Source organism: Rhincodon typus, chromosome 3, assembly GCF_021869965.1.
Source record: "Rhincodon typus isolate 14 chromosome 3, sRhiTyp1.1, whole genome shotgun sequence".
Taxonomy (NCBI): domain Eukaryota; kingdom Metazoa; phylum Chordata; class Chondrichthyes; order Orectolobiformes; family Rhincodontidae; genus Rhincodon; species Rhincodon typus.
Window position 1 is genome coordinate 17967985 of NC_063334.1, and position 15894 is coordinate 17983878.

Here is a 15894-nt window from a genome sequence, read left to right on the forward strand (position 1 = left end):
TGCATAATCCATGTATGTAGATTTCCATCCTTTTCTTTACAGTATGCATTTTAGGTGGTGACAGGAAAGCCTTGGTACTCTTTATTTGAAAAATTGCTGCATTGTATTCCCACAGAGATTTGAAGAGAATTGGTGTGGGTCTTGCTGGCCACCAAAAGAAGATCATGAACAGTATTCAGGAGCTGCGAGTCCAGTTTATGAATGGCGTGATGCCTGTGTGACTCTATTCCAAATCGCTTGAGCTGTCACTAGCCATTCAGCACTTTTATTTTTTCCTGATTTGGGACTTGTATTTATTCCTCGGTGCATAAGTTGGGGAGGGGGCGGGGGGGAATGAATATCTGGAACAACAGAATGCAATTAATGCTCACCTTACTGTTCCAGTATTTGAATTCGCTAAATCCTTAAACCTTGGAATCATCATCATCACTGGATTACAGAGAATGGAGACAAGTTCAATAAGGGGTACAGTTCATCCATTTACTTTCACATCGAGCAACACTGAATACCTTGGCACACATATTCCTTCTCTGTAAGATGGTATTCGCACCTTTCTTTGTCCTGCAATAGAAGACTCTAATTCCCTCTTGGGAGCATCTGACTTTCTCGACAGTTTCAATTCAATCGAGAAATGCCAGTAGATTCATAATACTTTGTGTAAGTTTCCTGTATCATGTCTTAATGAATGACAGTTGTGTATTGAACAGCAATATTAAGTTTACTACTTAGTAGTAAGATGTTTTGTAAATTATAAGTGCAGTTATAATATGCTGTATTTAATAAGTTATAGAACGTAGTGTATAAAGTCTTTGCTTGACTCAGTCTTGACCAGTATGTATTTATTAATTAAAAATGTTAGCGCATAATGAAACACGTTATTTGAAAACGTACATATTTACTTTGCTCTGATTATATTTGAATATTCATGTGTATATACTGTACAGTTTGCTACTGCAGGGTACAGAATTTTCTCTATATAACAAAACTAACTCTTTAATTTGACTAAAGTGAGTGACACTTTCTTAAACTTTTGATTCGAAGACCCTGCTTTTTGTACTGTCAGTGTGCGATGTTGAGAGATGTTTTACTATAGTTCTTAACTTGCGCTGGTGAACATTGCTTTATTGCTTCATGGGCGCAGTTTTCGGTGGGGAATAATCTAACAGCACCATAAATTGGATTTGCCCTTGCAAGCTGATAAGATTACATTGAAGGAAAGAGTGCATTTGGGACTTGAGTAAACAGAGTGAGCAACTGTCCTTAATCAATCACATTGAAAGATTGTTAAACTAATAGTGCAAGAACTGAGAAAAATGTATGTCAGAGTGGGTGAATCCAATGTCAAATCACATATAGAAGTGAAATAAAAAAAGGAATTAAATATTAAACTAGAGACAGAAAGTAAAAATAGTTTTCTTTTACATCTCCAATAACAATTAAGACATGAAAGAAAGAATGTCCACACTTGTGATAGTTAATTTAACAGTAATTACACAGTAATTCACATTTATTACTTTGTTAAAGGGGTAATGAGACTGAAATAGATGGGACCTAATCTTCTGTGGTGAGATTGGTCTGTATCTACCATACAAATACAGTGACTTCATCATTCACTTTATGTAGATAATCTAGTGAGAAGATGTTTCCGTGAAGCTAATGCCTTATTAGTATATCACATAAGCAAGAAAATAGTATCAGAAATATAATGATTCTAAAGAATAGGAGAGAAGGCAATATAGTGATAAACGTCGCTGGACTAGGAAGCCAGAGACCCAGACTATTGTTGTGTGGATGTGAGTACAAATCCCACCATGACAAATAGTATAATTTGAATTCAATTAATGAATTTAGAATTAAAAAGCTGGTTGTAAAAGCCCATTTGGTTCATTAATGCCCATTAAGGAAGGAAATCAGCCCTCCTTACCTGACGCGGTTCCAACCCATAATGTGGCTGACTCCTAAATGGTATAGAAATTGGTCTCAAACTGCTACAAAGCCTAAGTAAAAGAATAGAACTAGATGGACCAGCCAGCATTGTCAAGGGAGCAGAAATCCAAGCCTGAATTTGCGGTGTCCTCCTTACTAACATCTGGCGGCTTCTTTCAAAAATTGGGAGAGCTATCCCATTGACCAGTCAAGCAATACCCTGAAATTCATACACACTGAATCATACCTTACAGTCAATGTCCCAGACACACCATTAGCATCCCTATGTATGTCCACTGGCAGGACAGATGCACTAGAAGTGGCGCACAGTGGTATCTAGTCAGGTGGGTGTTGGTCGTGAGTCTTCAACATTGACTATGGATCCCATAAAGTTTCATTGCACAAGGTCAATCACCTGCTGGTGATTATCATTTACTGTGTAACATTGCCATCATGTTGAGTGGAATAGATTTTGAATAGAACAAAAAACTTAAAACTGGATATCCATGAGATGCTAAGGACCATCAGCAGCAGGAGACTTGTATTCAACCATAATCAATAACCTGATTTTACTAATGCATTTCCCCCTTTCCACCATTTCTATCAAGCTGGTGGACTGACCTTGATACGATGAAGAGTGCAGGAGGACATGCCTGGAACAGCACCAAGCATACCTTAAAACAAAGAGATGTCAAACTGCTGAAGCTGTAGCATAGGACTACCTGTGTGCCCAAAGGTGGAAAGCAGCACACAATAGATAAAACTAATTGACCCCAGAACCAACAAGTCAGATCTAAGCTCGGATGTGCTGCCACATTCAATCACGAAGGATGGTGGACAACTTGGAGTTCTGAAGAAGAGACACACCAACCTTGAAAGCTCAACTCTGTTTCTGTCTCTACAGATGCTGCCAGACCTGCTGAGTTTCTCCAGTGTTGTGTTTGCTCCAATCTTAAGCCAATTTGGTTCACTGCAAATGACATCAAGAAATGGCTGAAGACACTAGATACTGTAAAGTCTAAGAACCCTCATAATGTTCTGGTTATAGGACTGAAAACTGGTGCTTGAGAACTAGCCGCACCATTAGCCAAGCTGTTTGAGTGTGGTTACCATATTGGCATCTACCTGACAATGTGGAAAATTGTCGAGGTCCAACATTGTACACAAAAAGCGGGACAAATCCAACTGGCCTACTGTTGATCATCAGCAAAGTGATGGAAAGTGTCATTGCGAAAAGTGAAAGTAAACAGCACTCACTTAGCAACAGCCTGCTCACTGACAACAAGTTTGTGTTTCTGACTTCATTATAACCTCAGTACAAACATGGACAAAAGAACTGAAAACTCCAAAAGCAAGCTGAATGTGTGTGCCCTCGACCTCAAGGCAGAATTCGACCAAGTGTGGCATTATGGAGCCTTAACAAAACTATAGTCAACGAGATTTGGGGTAAACTCCTTCTGGTTGGAGTCATACCCAACACAAAGATGTTTGTGGTTATTGGAGATCAATCATTCCCAGGACATCATTGCAGGACTACTCTGGATAGATCCCAGTCCCTATTATCTTTAGCTGCTTCATTGCAGCTTCATTCATGATTGCACAATGTTCAATAACATTTGTCATCCCTAAGTTACTGAAGTAACCCATAAGTATATGTAAAAAGACCTAGACAACATCCAGGCTTGGGTCGACAATTAGCAAATAACATTTGTACCTCACAAGTACCAGGGTATGATCACCTCCAAAGGAAGAGGATCTAACCATCATCCCTTGACTTTTGATGATATTACTATCACTGAAACCTTTCGCTATCAAAATCTGGGGGTTACCACTGACCAGATACTAAACTAGCATATAAAAACTGTGGCTACAAGAGCAGTTCGGGAGCTAGGAATTCACTATAAGGCACTAGTCAGGAGTCTGATGGAATACTCTTCACTTGCCTGGATGAATGAAAATTCAACAACACTCAAGAGGCTCATCATCATCCAGGACAAGTCAGCTTGCTTGATTGGTAGCCATCCACCACCTTCAACTTCAAGTCCCTTTATCATTGATGTACACTAACCATCTATAAGGTGCACTGCAGCAAATCTCCAAGGCTCCTTAGACATCACCTTTCAACTCACAATTTCTACCATCTATAAGGCCAAGGGCAGCAGTTTAATGGAAACACCAACAACTGCAAGTTCCCCTGCATATCTCACTCCTGAATGTGAACTTTATCATCTTTTGTTCATAGTCAGTAGGTCAACATACTGGGACTCCCTAATAAGGTGTCCCTAGATACCAAGAACTGCGGCAGTTCAAGGAGGCAGCTCAACACTACCTTCTCAAGGGCAATTAGATATTAGCAATTAATTCTGGCCAGAGATATTACCTCAAAGAACAAACAAATAAAAGTTTCCCACTGGACTGTATAGTTCCCTTCCCAGGGTTTAAAAGGAGTAAATGAGGAAATTGGAAGACTGAGTAAAATGTTGGCAAGGTGCTCTTGATTCAGCGATTGTCCCTTAAGATTGGAAAATGTTAATGTAACTCTAGAATTCAAAAGTGGCAAGCAACTGAGCCCAGGAAAATACAGGCCTGCTGGACCAACATCTCTCCACGGGATGTTATTGTAAGCCATAATTAAGGACAGATTGATTGAGCCCCTAATTGAGTATTTTGAGGAAGTAACTAATGTAATAGATTGGGAAATGTCTACAGATTTAGTTTGCATCGATATTCTGTAAGCTTTAAAAAAATTCCCAAGTAAGAGCCTATTCACTCAAAATGATACTTGTGGATTTGAAGGAAAATGATTGTCCTGATCAGAAAAATCAAATAGGCAACAGAAGACGGAGTTAGAATAACAGATATTTGCTAAAATTTAAAGAAGTTGCTCATGCTGGCTCACAAGAATCTGAGTCAAGACCTCAGATAATCTTTTATGTAAGTGGAAAGGATAACAACGAAAAGCTTCATGTTTGCCATTGGCACAAAAATTGGTGGTATACTAAGTAATGTAAATAGGAACAAAATTATGAATATTTATATGAAATATTAAGCGGGGAAATATGGCATCTGGATCTCAACACAAGTAGATGTGATGTCATTTATATATGACTAAAATTGAATCAACTTTTTTAAATGATGTAAAGCTTGGAAGAGCAGTCTAAAAAGATTTATGGGATGAAGGTTACTAATTATTAAAAGGTGATGGCAGTCAGAAATGAGAAATAATCAAAATGACTATTTAGATCACTATAATGTAAAGGATAGGAATTATGCTATAGCTATGGTTAGGCCACATCAAGAATATTGTGTGTCATCCTCAACACCGTACCTGTCAAAGAACATATTGGCCTGTCGGAGTCCAGCACTGATTCACCAAAATGACACCAGTGTTACCTTATGAGGAATTACTGCATGAACTAGGTTTTAATTCCTAGGAACGTAGAATGTTAAGTGCTGACTGGATTGAAGCATTTAAAGTGTTTCAAAGGAGTTGACTGAGTGGACAGAGAGAGAAACATTTTCATCTGGAGGAGTTATTAGGTCAAAGGGCCAGATAAAACTGTAGAAACGTCTCTTACAAAAAGCTCCAGATGCTAGATTAATTAACCATTACATTTGCAAACCAAGGGTCTTAAGTAGTGTGAACTCAAGGTGGCAGATGGATGGAGTTCGGATTCAAATTAATCATGATCACTTGAGAAATAAAACAGATTTGAAGGTTTGAACAGCTTCCTCTTGATCGTAGGTTCATACATCAGAACTCCTCAAAATGGCAATCTAATCCTGCAATTTGCATAAAATATTGTCCAGACATTGAGTTGCAAATCAGATTAACTCATTCAATTAATATACACTGAAACAAGCCAGATTCATTTAAACATTTAGGGGCTCATTATGAACAAAAGGCAAGATGTTAATGAATTCCAAACCGACATTAAAAGGGAAATAATCTAATTAGTGAAAGCTGAGGAGTCTTATTTAGATTAATTTTAAACTAAATTGAATATAAAAAGGATAACACTGGCTCTCTGTGTGAAAAATAGTTGCTGTGTTTCTCTTTTTACTTTGCAGTGCCGACTATATTCAATATTACATTGTTATTTTCAGTTTTATTTTGAAACTGTATCTCGTTTGCTGTAATCTTACACAGCTTTGGAGGTGAGTTTTATGATCAAAAATAGGTAGAGGGGTTTTGCGAGATTACACATCATATGAAACTTTTTATTAACAAACTATTTCAATGAATGTCACATTTTTAATTCAGAAACAAGTTAATAATCGCTCCAAGTTGGGTGACTTTTATATTTCAGAAGGTCAGTGAAGTGGGTTTGCAACCAATCTGGTTCCAGCAGCCAAAGAGGCCAGAGTCATTTGAAAGACAATTGAGTAGAATTGGAAAGTTAAGGGCACCATTTGTACATCCAGATACAATTCAGCAGATCTCGGTTGGTGTGACATCTGGTGCCAAATGAGTGATGCAGCCAGCAGCAAGAAACATTTGGGGTAGGTTACAATCCTCGTATAATGGGCAAGGGGGCACAGACGGGAAACTGTGATCAAGTTCTGGGCTGACTGTGGCTCAGATTATTTTTGTGATTCCCATTGAAGCTCTCCAGATTCTGCTGGTTCAAAGTAAATTAAAACATCTTCCTCCATAGTCTCACTGTGTGCACCAAAAATTGCCAGTGAAACTGATCAAAGATTGCATAGATCTGATCAATTCTAAGACTTCGATTTTCACATTACGTCGGACGTTTCAATGAGCACAAGGAGACATGCAATCACTTAATGGCAGGTACCTAAAAATAGTGATGGAGGCTAATCATTAGGCTAATAGAGGAGCCATCTTGTGGCGCACTGGTAGTGTCCTTTCCCCAGACCAGGTTCAAGTCCAACATGCTCCAGAGGTGTGTAATGACATCTGTAAAGAGGTTGATTGGAAAAATAATTAAAAAACAAACAATTAAAATTATGGTAATGGAATGTTAAATCTGCAGATCCTGAGTTAAGTATCAGCCAATTAGTGATTTTGGCAGGTTAAATCAATCCACAATTGCGTGAGATTTGTACAGCTCTCCTTACATTTGTTGGCAAAACTACAAAGACCTTTCAATACATTGCTGCTGTGCTGTCTTTCCTGTCATGTTGCTATGTCTCCAACAGCAATTGCATTCTGAACTCTGCATGATCCAAAACAGGTGTAAGTGGAAAATATTGATAAGGACATAACATTGACCATATCCTCTTTTAAGTATTACAATAGTGAGCAAAGTAATATGGGAAAAGGGGTAGAAGTATTGAAAATACCATAGGAGCTACTAATACAGCAGAAGGAACAACTAAAGGCAGCTTATTATCAAAGTGCTGAAGGAGATGGTTAAGATGGTGCTACCACTTTGTATGTGACTTACCTTCATGAGTAGACATATGATAAAAATCAGGATGGTGTTGTGAAAAGCCTCATTTTAATGAAGAGGTTCAAGTGTGCGCTTCTTTGCAATTTTTCATTAAATCGTTTCAAGAATGTAAAGCAATTTCTAATGCTATCATAATTTTAAACTGTGCTAAAAGTCCATGATGCCATACTATTTGAAAGCACATAGGAACTTGTATGGGATTCTCTTCTAGGTAATGTGTAAGCTGAAACAACCTATGGGGAATGAAGTTCCATTTCTCACATAGCAAACAACTTACAGTAGATGGCTAATAATCCAAACAGCAGCAGTTGGAGCTTATATTTACTGAGTAACAAAACAAAATCACACATTAATGCTATTAGGCTGACATTTTGTTTTGAGTTGTTTATGACATATTGAAAACTTAATAACAACCTTAGTGTGTTTTATTTATTTTAACACAGTATCCTGACACTGTCTGTATTTTGTTCGTGTACATGTTTTTGTAGTGTAAGATATTAAATTTTATATTTTCATAAAAAAATAAATTTTTATATCAGCATTTCTTTTGTGAGCCTCCATTTATTTACCACTGTAAGACAAGCAATCTAATAGTTAATTAGTTCACAAACTGCACTGCATCTCATCACCCCATGTCAATAATCAAGAAATACACGTTTCCGTTATTTAAAATACAATCAAGTTCATCTTTGGGAAAATATTACAATTCTCACAACACCTTTCATGGGTAATTTTTATGAAGTGTGTGCAAATTCTGGAAGCTTTGCCAATTCATATCAAACATTGAAGAATGCACATCCCCACATTAATCATAAAATTATTGTGCTAAGTATGCCTGGCATTTATGCATCTGCCAGGTGGTCAGATCTAATTTTGTTGAGGATAAATTATGATGTTTTACACCTTTTGCATAACATCAATGTCAATAAATGAGGGCAAAAGTGAATTAACCATTTCGTCAACTTTTGACAGGTCTGGAGTTTACAAATGAAATATACTTTTCGAGACCTCCAAAAAGACACATACTCTCCCCCCACAAAAAGCAGTTGAGGGCCCTGCCTGTACTCAAGAATTTAGAAGGATGAGGGCAGATCTTACAGAATGATGGGAGGCCTGGTTAGAGTGGATGTAGAGAAGACTTTTCCACTCATAGGAAAGACTAGAACATGACAGACAGCCCCAGAGTGAAGGCACGATACTTTAGAACTGAAATGAATGGGAATTACTTCAGCCAGAATGTGGTGAATCTGTGAAAATCATTGCCAGAGAAGGCTGTGGAGACCAAGTCATTGAGTGTACCTAATTCAGGGTTAAATATATCCTTGTTTGGTAAGGAGATCAAAGGTTCATGGGTGAAGTTAGGAGAATGGGGTTGAGAAACACATCAGCCATGATTGAATAACAGAGCAGACTCAATGGGCCAAATGCTCTAATTCTGCTCCTATATCTTATAGTCTAACTCAGAGTCACTTTTTTCCACTAATTTTTCTGACATGTTGCTTCATGTTCCCTCTTTTCAACATGTTTGGAATTCTGAGAGAATAAAACCTGTAATACTTGGAGCTGAAGTATGCCCAATATGCTGATTTCCGTGTTGAAGTATACAAGACGAGTCAGGGGAGGCAGTGGCTTAACAATAATAATCACTGATAAGTAATCTGGAGCCCCCAATGTCCTGGGGGTAGAAAACTTCAGTTATGAGGGTGGATTGAAGAAGTTGGGACTGCTCTCCTTGAACAGACGTAGACTGAAAGGAGATGTGACAGAAGTTCTCAAAATCATGAAGGGGCTAGATAAAGCAAATAGGGAGAAAATGTTCATGCTCATAAAATGGGATCAAGTATGAAAAGGCACAGATTTAAAGCAATTTGCAATTGAGACAAATGGCGAGAAAAAATGTTTTTAACACAATGAGTGGTTCAGATCTGGCATGAACAGCCTGGAAGTATGTCAGAGGCAGGTTCAATTGAGGGCATTGGGTGATTATTTAAATCCAAACAACAGACAAGGATAAACGGAAAGACACGAGAGTGGCACTAAGCGGGGAGATGGTGCATACACATTCGACATGATGAGTCAAATGGCCTCCTTCTGTACCCTAATACTTCAGTGATTCTATGGTGGTAGAGAGTTTGAATCCCATCATGGCAGCTCATGAAATTTTCATTCAACAAAGTCTAGAATTAAAACAAAAATGATGTGTTGGTGACTGTAAAACTATTGTCACTAGTAGTGTTTTTATTTAAAAAGACAATCTCCTTCACTAATGTCCTTTAGGGTAGAAAATCTGTGGTTCTTAAATGTTCTGGGCAACACGTGACTCCAGGCTCACAGCAATATGATTGACTGTGTTCTGAAATGGCCAAGAAAGCCATTCAGTTCAAGGGAAATTAGGGATGGGCAACAAATGTTGGCCTTGCCAATGAAGCCCGCATCACACACAAGAATGAAAATACGAGACATGTGAGACATGGAACATAGAACAGTACAGCTCTTCGGCCCACGATGTTGTGCCGAACTTTTACCCAAAACCTAAGGTCTATCTAACCTCCACCCCTACCTTATACTATCATCCATTTGCCCATCTAATAGCTGCTTAAATGCCCCTAAAGAGGCCGACTCCACTACCCTCTCCGGCAATGCATTCCACGCCCCTACCACTCTCTGAGTAAAGAACCTACCTCTGATGTCTCCCCGATATCTACCTCCTTTCACTTTAAAACTATGTCCCCTCGTAAAAGCTACCTCCACCCTAGGAAAAAGTCTCTGGCTGTCTACTCTATCTATACCTCTGATCATTTTGTACACCTCTATCAAGTCACCTCTCATCCTTCGTCGTTCTAAAGAGAAAAGCCCAAGCTCTCTCAACCTTTCCTCATAAGACCTTCCCTCCATTCCGGGCAACATCCTGGTAAATCTCCTCTGCACCTTTTCCAACGCTTCCACATCTTTCCTGTAATGAGGTGACCAGAATGGAGTACAATGTTGATAAGTGTGAGGTCATCCATTTTGGTAGGAATAACAGCAAAATGGACTATGTTTTAAATGGTAAAAAATTGCAGCACGCTGCTGTGCAGAGGGACTTGGGTGTCCTTGTGCATGAATCGCTAAAAGTAGGATTGCAGGTGCAGCAGGTGATTAAAAAGGCAAATGGAACTTTGTCTGCCATTGCTCGATGAAGATAGCAAGAACTGCAGACAAACGAGGGTCTTCAGAAGAAGGGTTTCAACCCAAAATGTCAGCTTACCTGCTGCTCTGATGCTGCCTAGCCTGCTGTGTTCCTCCAGCTCCACATTAAGTGAGACATGGAGTGTGTTCTTTACAAGTTTTATTTCGTTTCAGATTCCCACTCTTCCCATCATTCTTGTTAAAATTCTGTCCTTCTTCATTGTTGTTCCTCTCATCTGCTTCATAACTTACTTCCAGTTATGTGTCTTCCTCTCACTCTGATTTTAAATTATCAATCTCCCCCCTCAATCTTAAAATGACTTGGAGTATCTGCATGTCAAATCAAGACAACAATGGGAAGAGAACCAGCCATTTTATGAGCAGAATTTAAAGACTTCAATTTCCCAAAGATAATGCTGAAAGTAACAACTTGTTCAGATTGATGGAGACATGCCCTGAACAACAGAAACCTGTCCTGATTCACACTAACATTCCTTCATTTATACATTGTGTCTCCTCGTAAAAATAAAAGCAAAGGGTGTAGGCTTCGAGGGCAGCAGGTACGTAGAAACTCCAGTACCTGCAAGCTCTCCTTTAAGTCATATTCTATCCTGATTTGGAATGATAATTCGATTCCTTCACTATCGCTGGTTCAAATCCTGGAACTCCCTCCTTCATGGCAGTGACAATAGCAGTTCAAGGAGGTAGCCTACCACCACCTTCTCAAGGGCTGCAATAAATGCTGTCCTAGCCAGCAAAATACATATCCAGTGAATGAGTGATCACTGTAGTAGACCATGAGCTTGACAATTAAAGTTATTGGCAGTAGGCTAATTTGAATAAGTATGTGAAGAGTTTCACTTGGCGGATGGGGGTGTGTGTCTGTGTGTTGGGAGAAAGACTCTGGACTGACCATTATGGGGAAGGAGATGCCTGGTACCATGAAGCCCAAGGTTTCCTTGTGAGGGCCAAACGAGATTTGATGCACCTCATGGGCCAATGGGAAACCCAAATTAAAATCTTAAAACTTATTTTCTGGGCCTTCTCTGCCAGGGTGGGATGGGGTAGGGTGGGGTGGAGGGTGGAGTGCCTGAAAAATGTGACTGTGAAGATTTAAATTCAGTCTTCATAAATGGTTGAAATTGATGATGAGAATTTGTCACTTTTATTATAGCGAAAAGAAGAGTTGACCAACGAAATAAAGCCATACAGATGGTGAGTGAAGTGAAAGTCTGGCAGCATCACAGATCAAGAGGAGAAGATTAACCTTATGACAAGAGATCAGCAAAATCCATTCAGTTCTTAGAAGTGCAAAGCCCCTAAAGATGCACATGAGAAACCACAAGTAAGACAGAAACCAGATACTAACGGTCATTGTCAATGCTGTGGAGTAAGATAATCTCACCAATGTTGTTTAAGGGCTTCAGGATCCTGGAGTAACTTTGTGATGATGTCACAGAGCTTACACATTGCTAACCGAAAATAGCACAGTGTTGTGGCACACTGGAAGTCTGAAAGAAAAACACCAGACTACAACATGACATGAACACAGGAGAGCATAGTTTAATCTTTACCTAATGTGACTATAAAATGAGAGCTTGGTATATCTATGGTTAACATGCACAACAGAATTTAATGTCAATGTGCAACAAAAAGTGTTACTTTGAAGTCTAAGTCTGAAGACAACTCGTAGATTCATAGAGTTGTGCAGCACGGAAACAAACCCTTTGGTTCAACTCATGCATGCTGACAGGTTTCCCAAACTAAACTGGTGCAAAACATTTGTCTTCATTTGGCCCACATCTCACTAAACTTTTAAAAAGGGAACATTGTCTTATGTTTGTCTCAGCTTGCTGTAGATGTAATCATTAATGAGCACGCTAACATGATGAATGTTTACTGACCTTTACTCATCTAATGTGTCCCTTAAAGCTGAAAGATTCTACTTTGTGGTTTTGGCAGAGTACCGGCTTTTGGGAGTATGTTCACAAGGAAGTTCAGTTTGATTCTTTTCCATTGCTGGGCTATTTTCTTCATGGCAAGACCACTGGCTTTTCACCACAATAATTAAAACTGATGAGAACAGCAAAGGTCTATTGCCTTCTTCTTGATGAGTCTGTAAAGAACCCAAAAAGTGGCATCAAACCACATAATAAAAAGGAAGATGGAGGACATAAGATGCAAGGAATCCTTTCTGCATTTTTCCCAGAGATTTCTTACTCCACATATTCTTACGTGCCCAGACACACTCGTACTAATAGTGTTGCAATTTTCACTCCACTCTTGTAGAATCCTGTAACTTGTCATCTTGGTAATTTTGAACAATGTTTCCCCAACACAAATTATTTTGAAAACTCGGAGCACATGAAAAATATAATAGTCAGAAAGATTTTAATGTCAATCAAGAGTCAAATAATGACAGGTTAATTCATACAGATTTAAATATTTACTACCTGATTCCCAGTCCTGCTGGGAATATTTCTTCAAGTTTTTGAATTGCTCATTGCTAATGATCTCTGGCTACTAGAGTCCATGGGAGTCTGCTTCTGACTGATCCTCCTATACTAGGGAGTGGTGGAAATTTTACACCATGTTCATGATGAATCAACAAGGAAGCAGAAATAGTGATTATATGAGTGAGACGTCCATGCACTTTACCCATCCCAATAACCTCCCACCCTAGGGATAGCAGTCTTCACAGGCAGAGAGCCTATTGGAAGAGATCACTGAAGCCTTGGAAGCCCCTATCTAACCTGCTCATCAATACCGCAGTGGATTAGAAGTTAACAAACATATTACCCCTGTACAAGAAGGGAGAAAGGAAATAGGGAATGACAGGCTTACAGGCTTCATCAATGGTTGGAAGTCTCAACATTGCAATTAAAAAAGTACAGTATGATCAGACAGACAACATCAACATGGTTTTGTTAAAGGCAAACTGTGTTTGAGAAATTTATTGAAATTTTTGAGGATGTAACTGAGCTGATAAATAATGTGAAACCAGTAGTTGCAGCATGCATCCCTTTCCAAAAACTTTCAAAAAGGTTAATACGCCAAGAAAAAGGCCTATGGATTTTTTGTGGAGTGTGGATGGCGTGTGGCAAAACATTAGCATTGATTCAGAACAGGATGGAGGTGGTAGTGCGGAGTAATAGGGACATGTATTCATCAATATGGGTCGAATAATTTATTATTGATAAAGAATAAATCTGGAATTAAAAGCTAGTGTCAGTAACAATAATCATGAAAATTGATTTTAGAATTAATTCATGGGATGATTCATGGATGACTGCTGGCTAAGGTAGCACTTATTTCCAACCCCAGAGGGCAGTTAAGAGTCAAACTGTCATTGTCAAAGAGTCAAGAGTCATTGCTGTGGGTTTGGAGTCACATGTAGGCCAGACCAGGTAAGGATAGCAGTTTCCTTCCCTAAAGGCCATTAGTGAACCAGATGGGTTTTTCCTAACAATTGACAATGGATTCATGGTAATCATTAAACTCTGAAGTCCAGACTTTTTATACTTATTGAATTCAAATTCCACCGTCTCTGTGGCAGCATTCGAACCCTGGTCCCCAGAACATTACCTGGGCTTCTGGATTAATAGTCCGGTGATAATATCACTAGGCCATCGCCCCCCACTACCCACCTAACCATGTCACTCCAGTGAAATCTGCTACTCTTCCTTATTCTAGACCCACAACAATGTAGTTGACTCTTAAAATGCCCTCTGAAATGGTCTGGCAAGCCATACAGAGAGTATTAAACTATTACAAAGTCAAAAGGGAATGAAATGGTGAAACATCTGCATTGACCTAGGCACTGAAAATGAGTATAGCATATCAAACTCGGTCAACTTGCAAAGTCCTCATTACTAACATTTGGAGGTTTTTCCTAATATTGGGAGATCTGTCCCACAGACTAGGAGTGACCACCACAAAGTCCTTGTGGCGAAGAAGTTTGGTTTTCACATTAAAGGTGGCATCCATCATATTGTGCGCTTTGGTCATCTGTCCTGATATCCACTTCTAAAGTTCAAAGTCAAATTTTATTTAATCAGATGCTTTGAAGTACCTTGCAACGTTTTATATCTTTGAAAGGGGCGAATATATGCAAATTATTGTTTTTATTCTGTGAAAGTAAACGGAGAAGCCATATTATTGCTCCCAAAGATCTATCAAGTTTTCTAAATTCTATTTTATAATCACATATTTTAAGTCGGATAACATTTCTAAGGGTTTTCCTTCCTAGCACCATCATGACAACAGCGTCTATACAAGGGCTGAGGGATAAGGGTCACCATGACCTCTCCAGGCAACAAGTATTGAAGAAATAATACAGTCTTGTCCACATGCCAATAACAAAGAAGAGAACAGCATACAGTAATAACTTTCAAGCCATAAAATAACCAACCAAACTTCTCAGTTTTATTGTCAACTGCTGCACAGAGCGAAGGGCCTTGTGCTGTGGACGTACACCCAGCCTATTACAGGTTAGATGTCTTTAATTTTACTTTGGTAAAAATTATCTAGGGCTTCCAACATTAATATAGGTGCCTTAGGTAGGCAACTTATAAAATTTTCACTGCATTCTTCATCTAAAGGTACCGTCGCAATAAATTTCGATAAAATTTCTATTCTATTCAATTTCACAACTGACACAAGGTAGAGTGTTCCATTCCACTGGATTTCCACTTGATACCTCAGAACACTAATTTACAATAAAAATTCTGAATCTAGTCTTCTCCAAACTTTGAAATGGTAAAGAATCAAAATAGTTACCAACCAAAAACAAAAAATGCCTTGATGCTTTTGCTGATAACTTTGAACATTTTGCATTTTTGGAAATAAGCCAGCTACTAGGATCTGCATCTTTGGTCACTTTCTCTATTATTTTGAAATTTTGTCCAGACGGTCAATTGCTTCGTACCAGTCACAATCAACAAATGGGTGAATGGCCATTTTATCTTGTAAAGTCTCTTCAAATCATTACTTGCGTTTTTCTTTTAATAAATTGCTTCAGAAAAGCAATTCCAGTGTTTTGAAACAATTTACACAACCAATTTCCAAGCTCTCTCACATGATAACGCAGAATTGAAACAATCTGCGGTTCAAATACTTTTTCTGCTGACATTTTTCACTAAGAATAACTTTCAAATTTGGAGCCCATGAAAGAATATTCATTCCTGGCAAAGCAGTTGCAATTTTGTCTTCAAGCAACTTGTACTACATTACTTTCCCCTGAAATTTGCCTTGAGAAATGTTGGTATGGAATAGAGGAAAGGGTTAGTTTGCATTATTCCATAGCCCCTCTTAAACCAAATAGTTTGCTAAAATACAACAAACATATTTCCATTCAGGAAATTAGTTAGAATAATTCAGAATT

The 15894-nt window shown here is 38.6% G+C and overlaps 1 protein-coding gene across 1 annotated transcript in view; it reads left to right on the forward strand.

The window, feature by feature from the left end:
• The window catches only part of LOC109932498 (ephrin type-A receptor 5-like), a 305440-nt gene extending 305142 nt beyond the window's left edge, over positions 1 to 298 (forward strand). Inside the window, exon 16 of the mRNA XM_048619959.1 lies at positions 116 to 298. Within this exon, the coding sequence (XP_048475916.1) occupies positions 116 to 221 (106 nt within the window). The 3' untranslated portion in view covers positions 222 to 298. The remainder of the gene's footprint in view (positions 1 to 115) is intronic.
• The last annotated feature ends 15596 nt before the right edge of the window (positions 299 to 15894 follow it).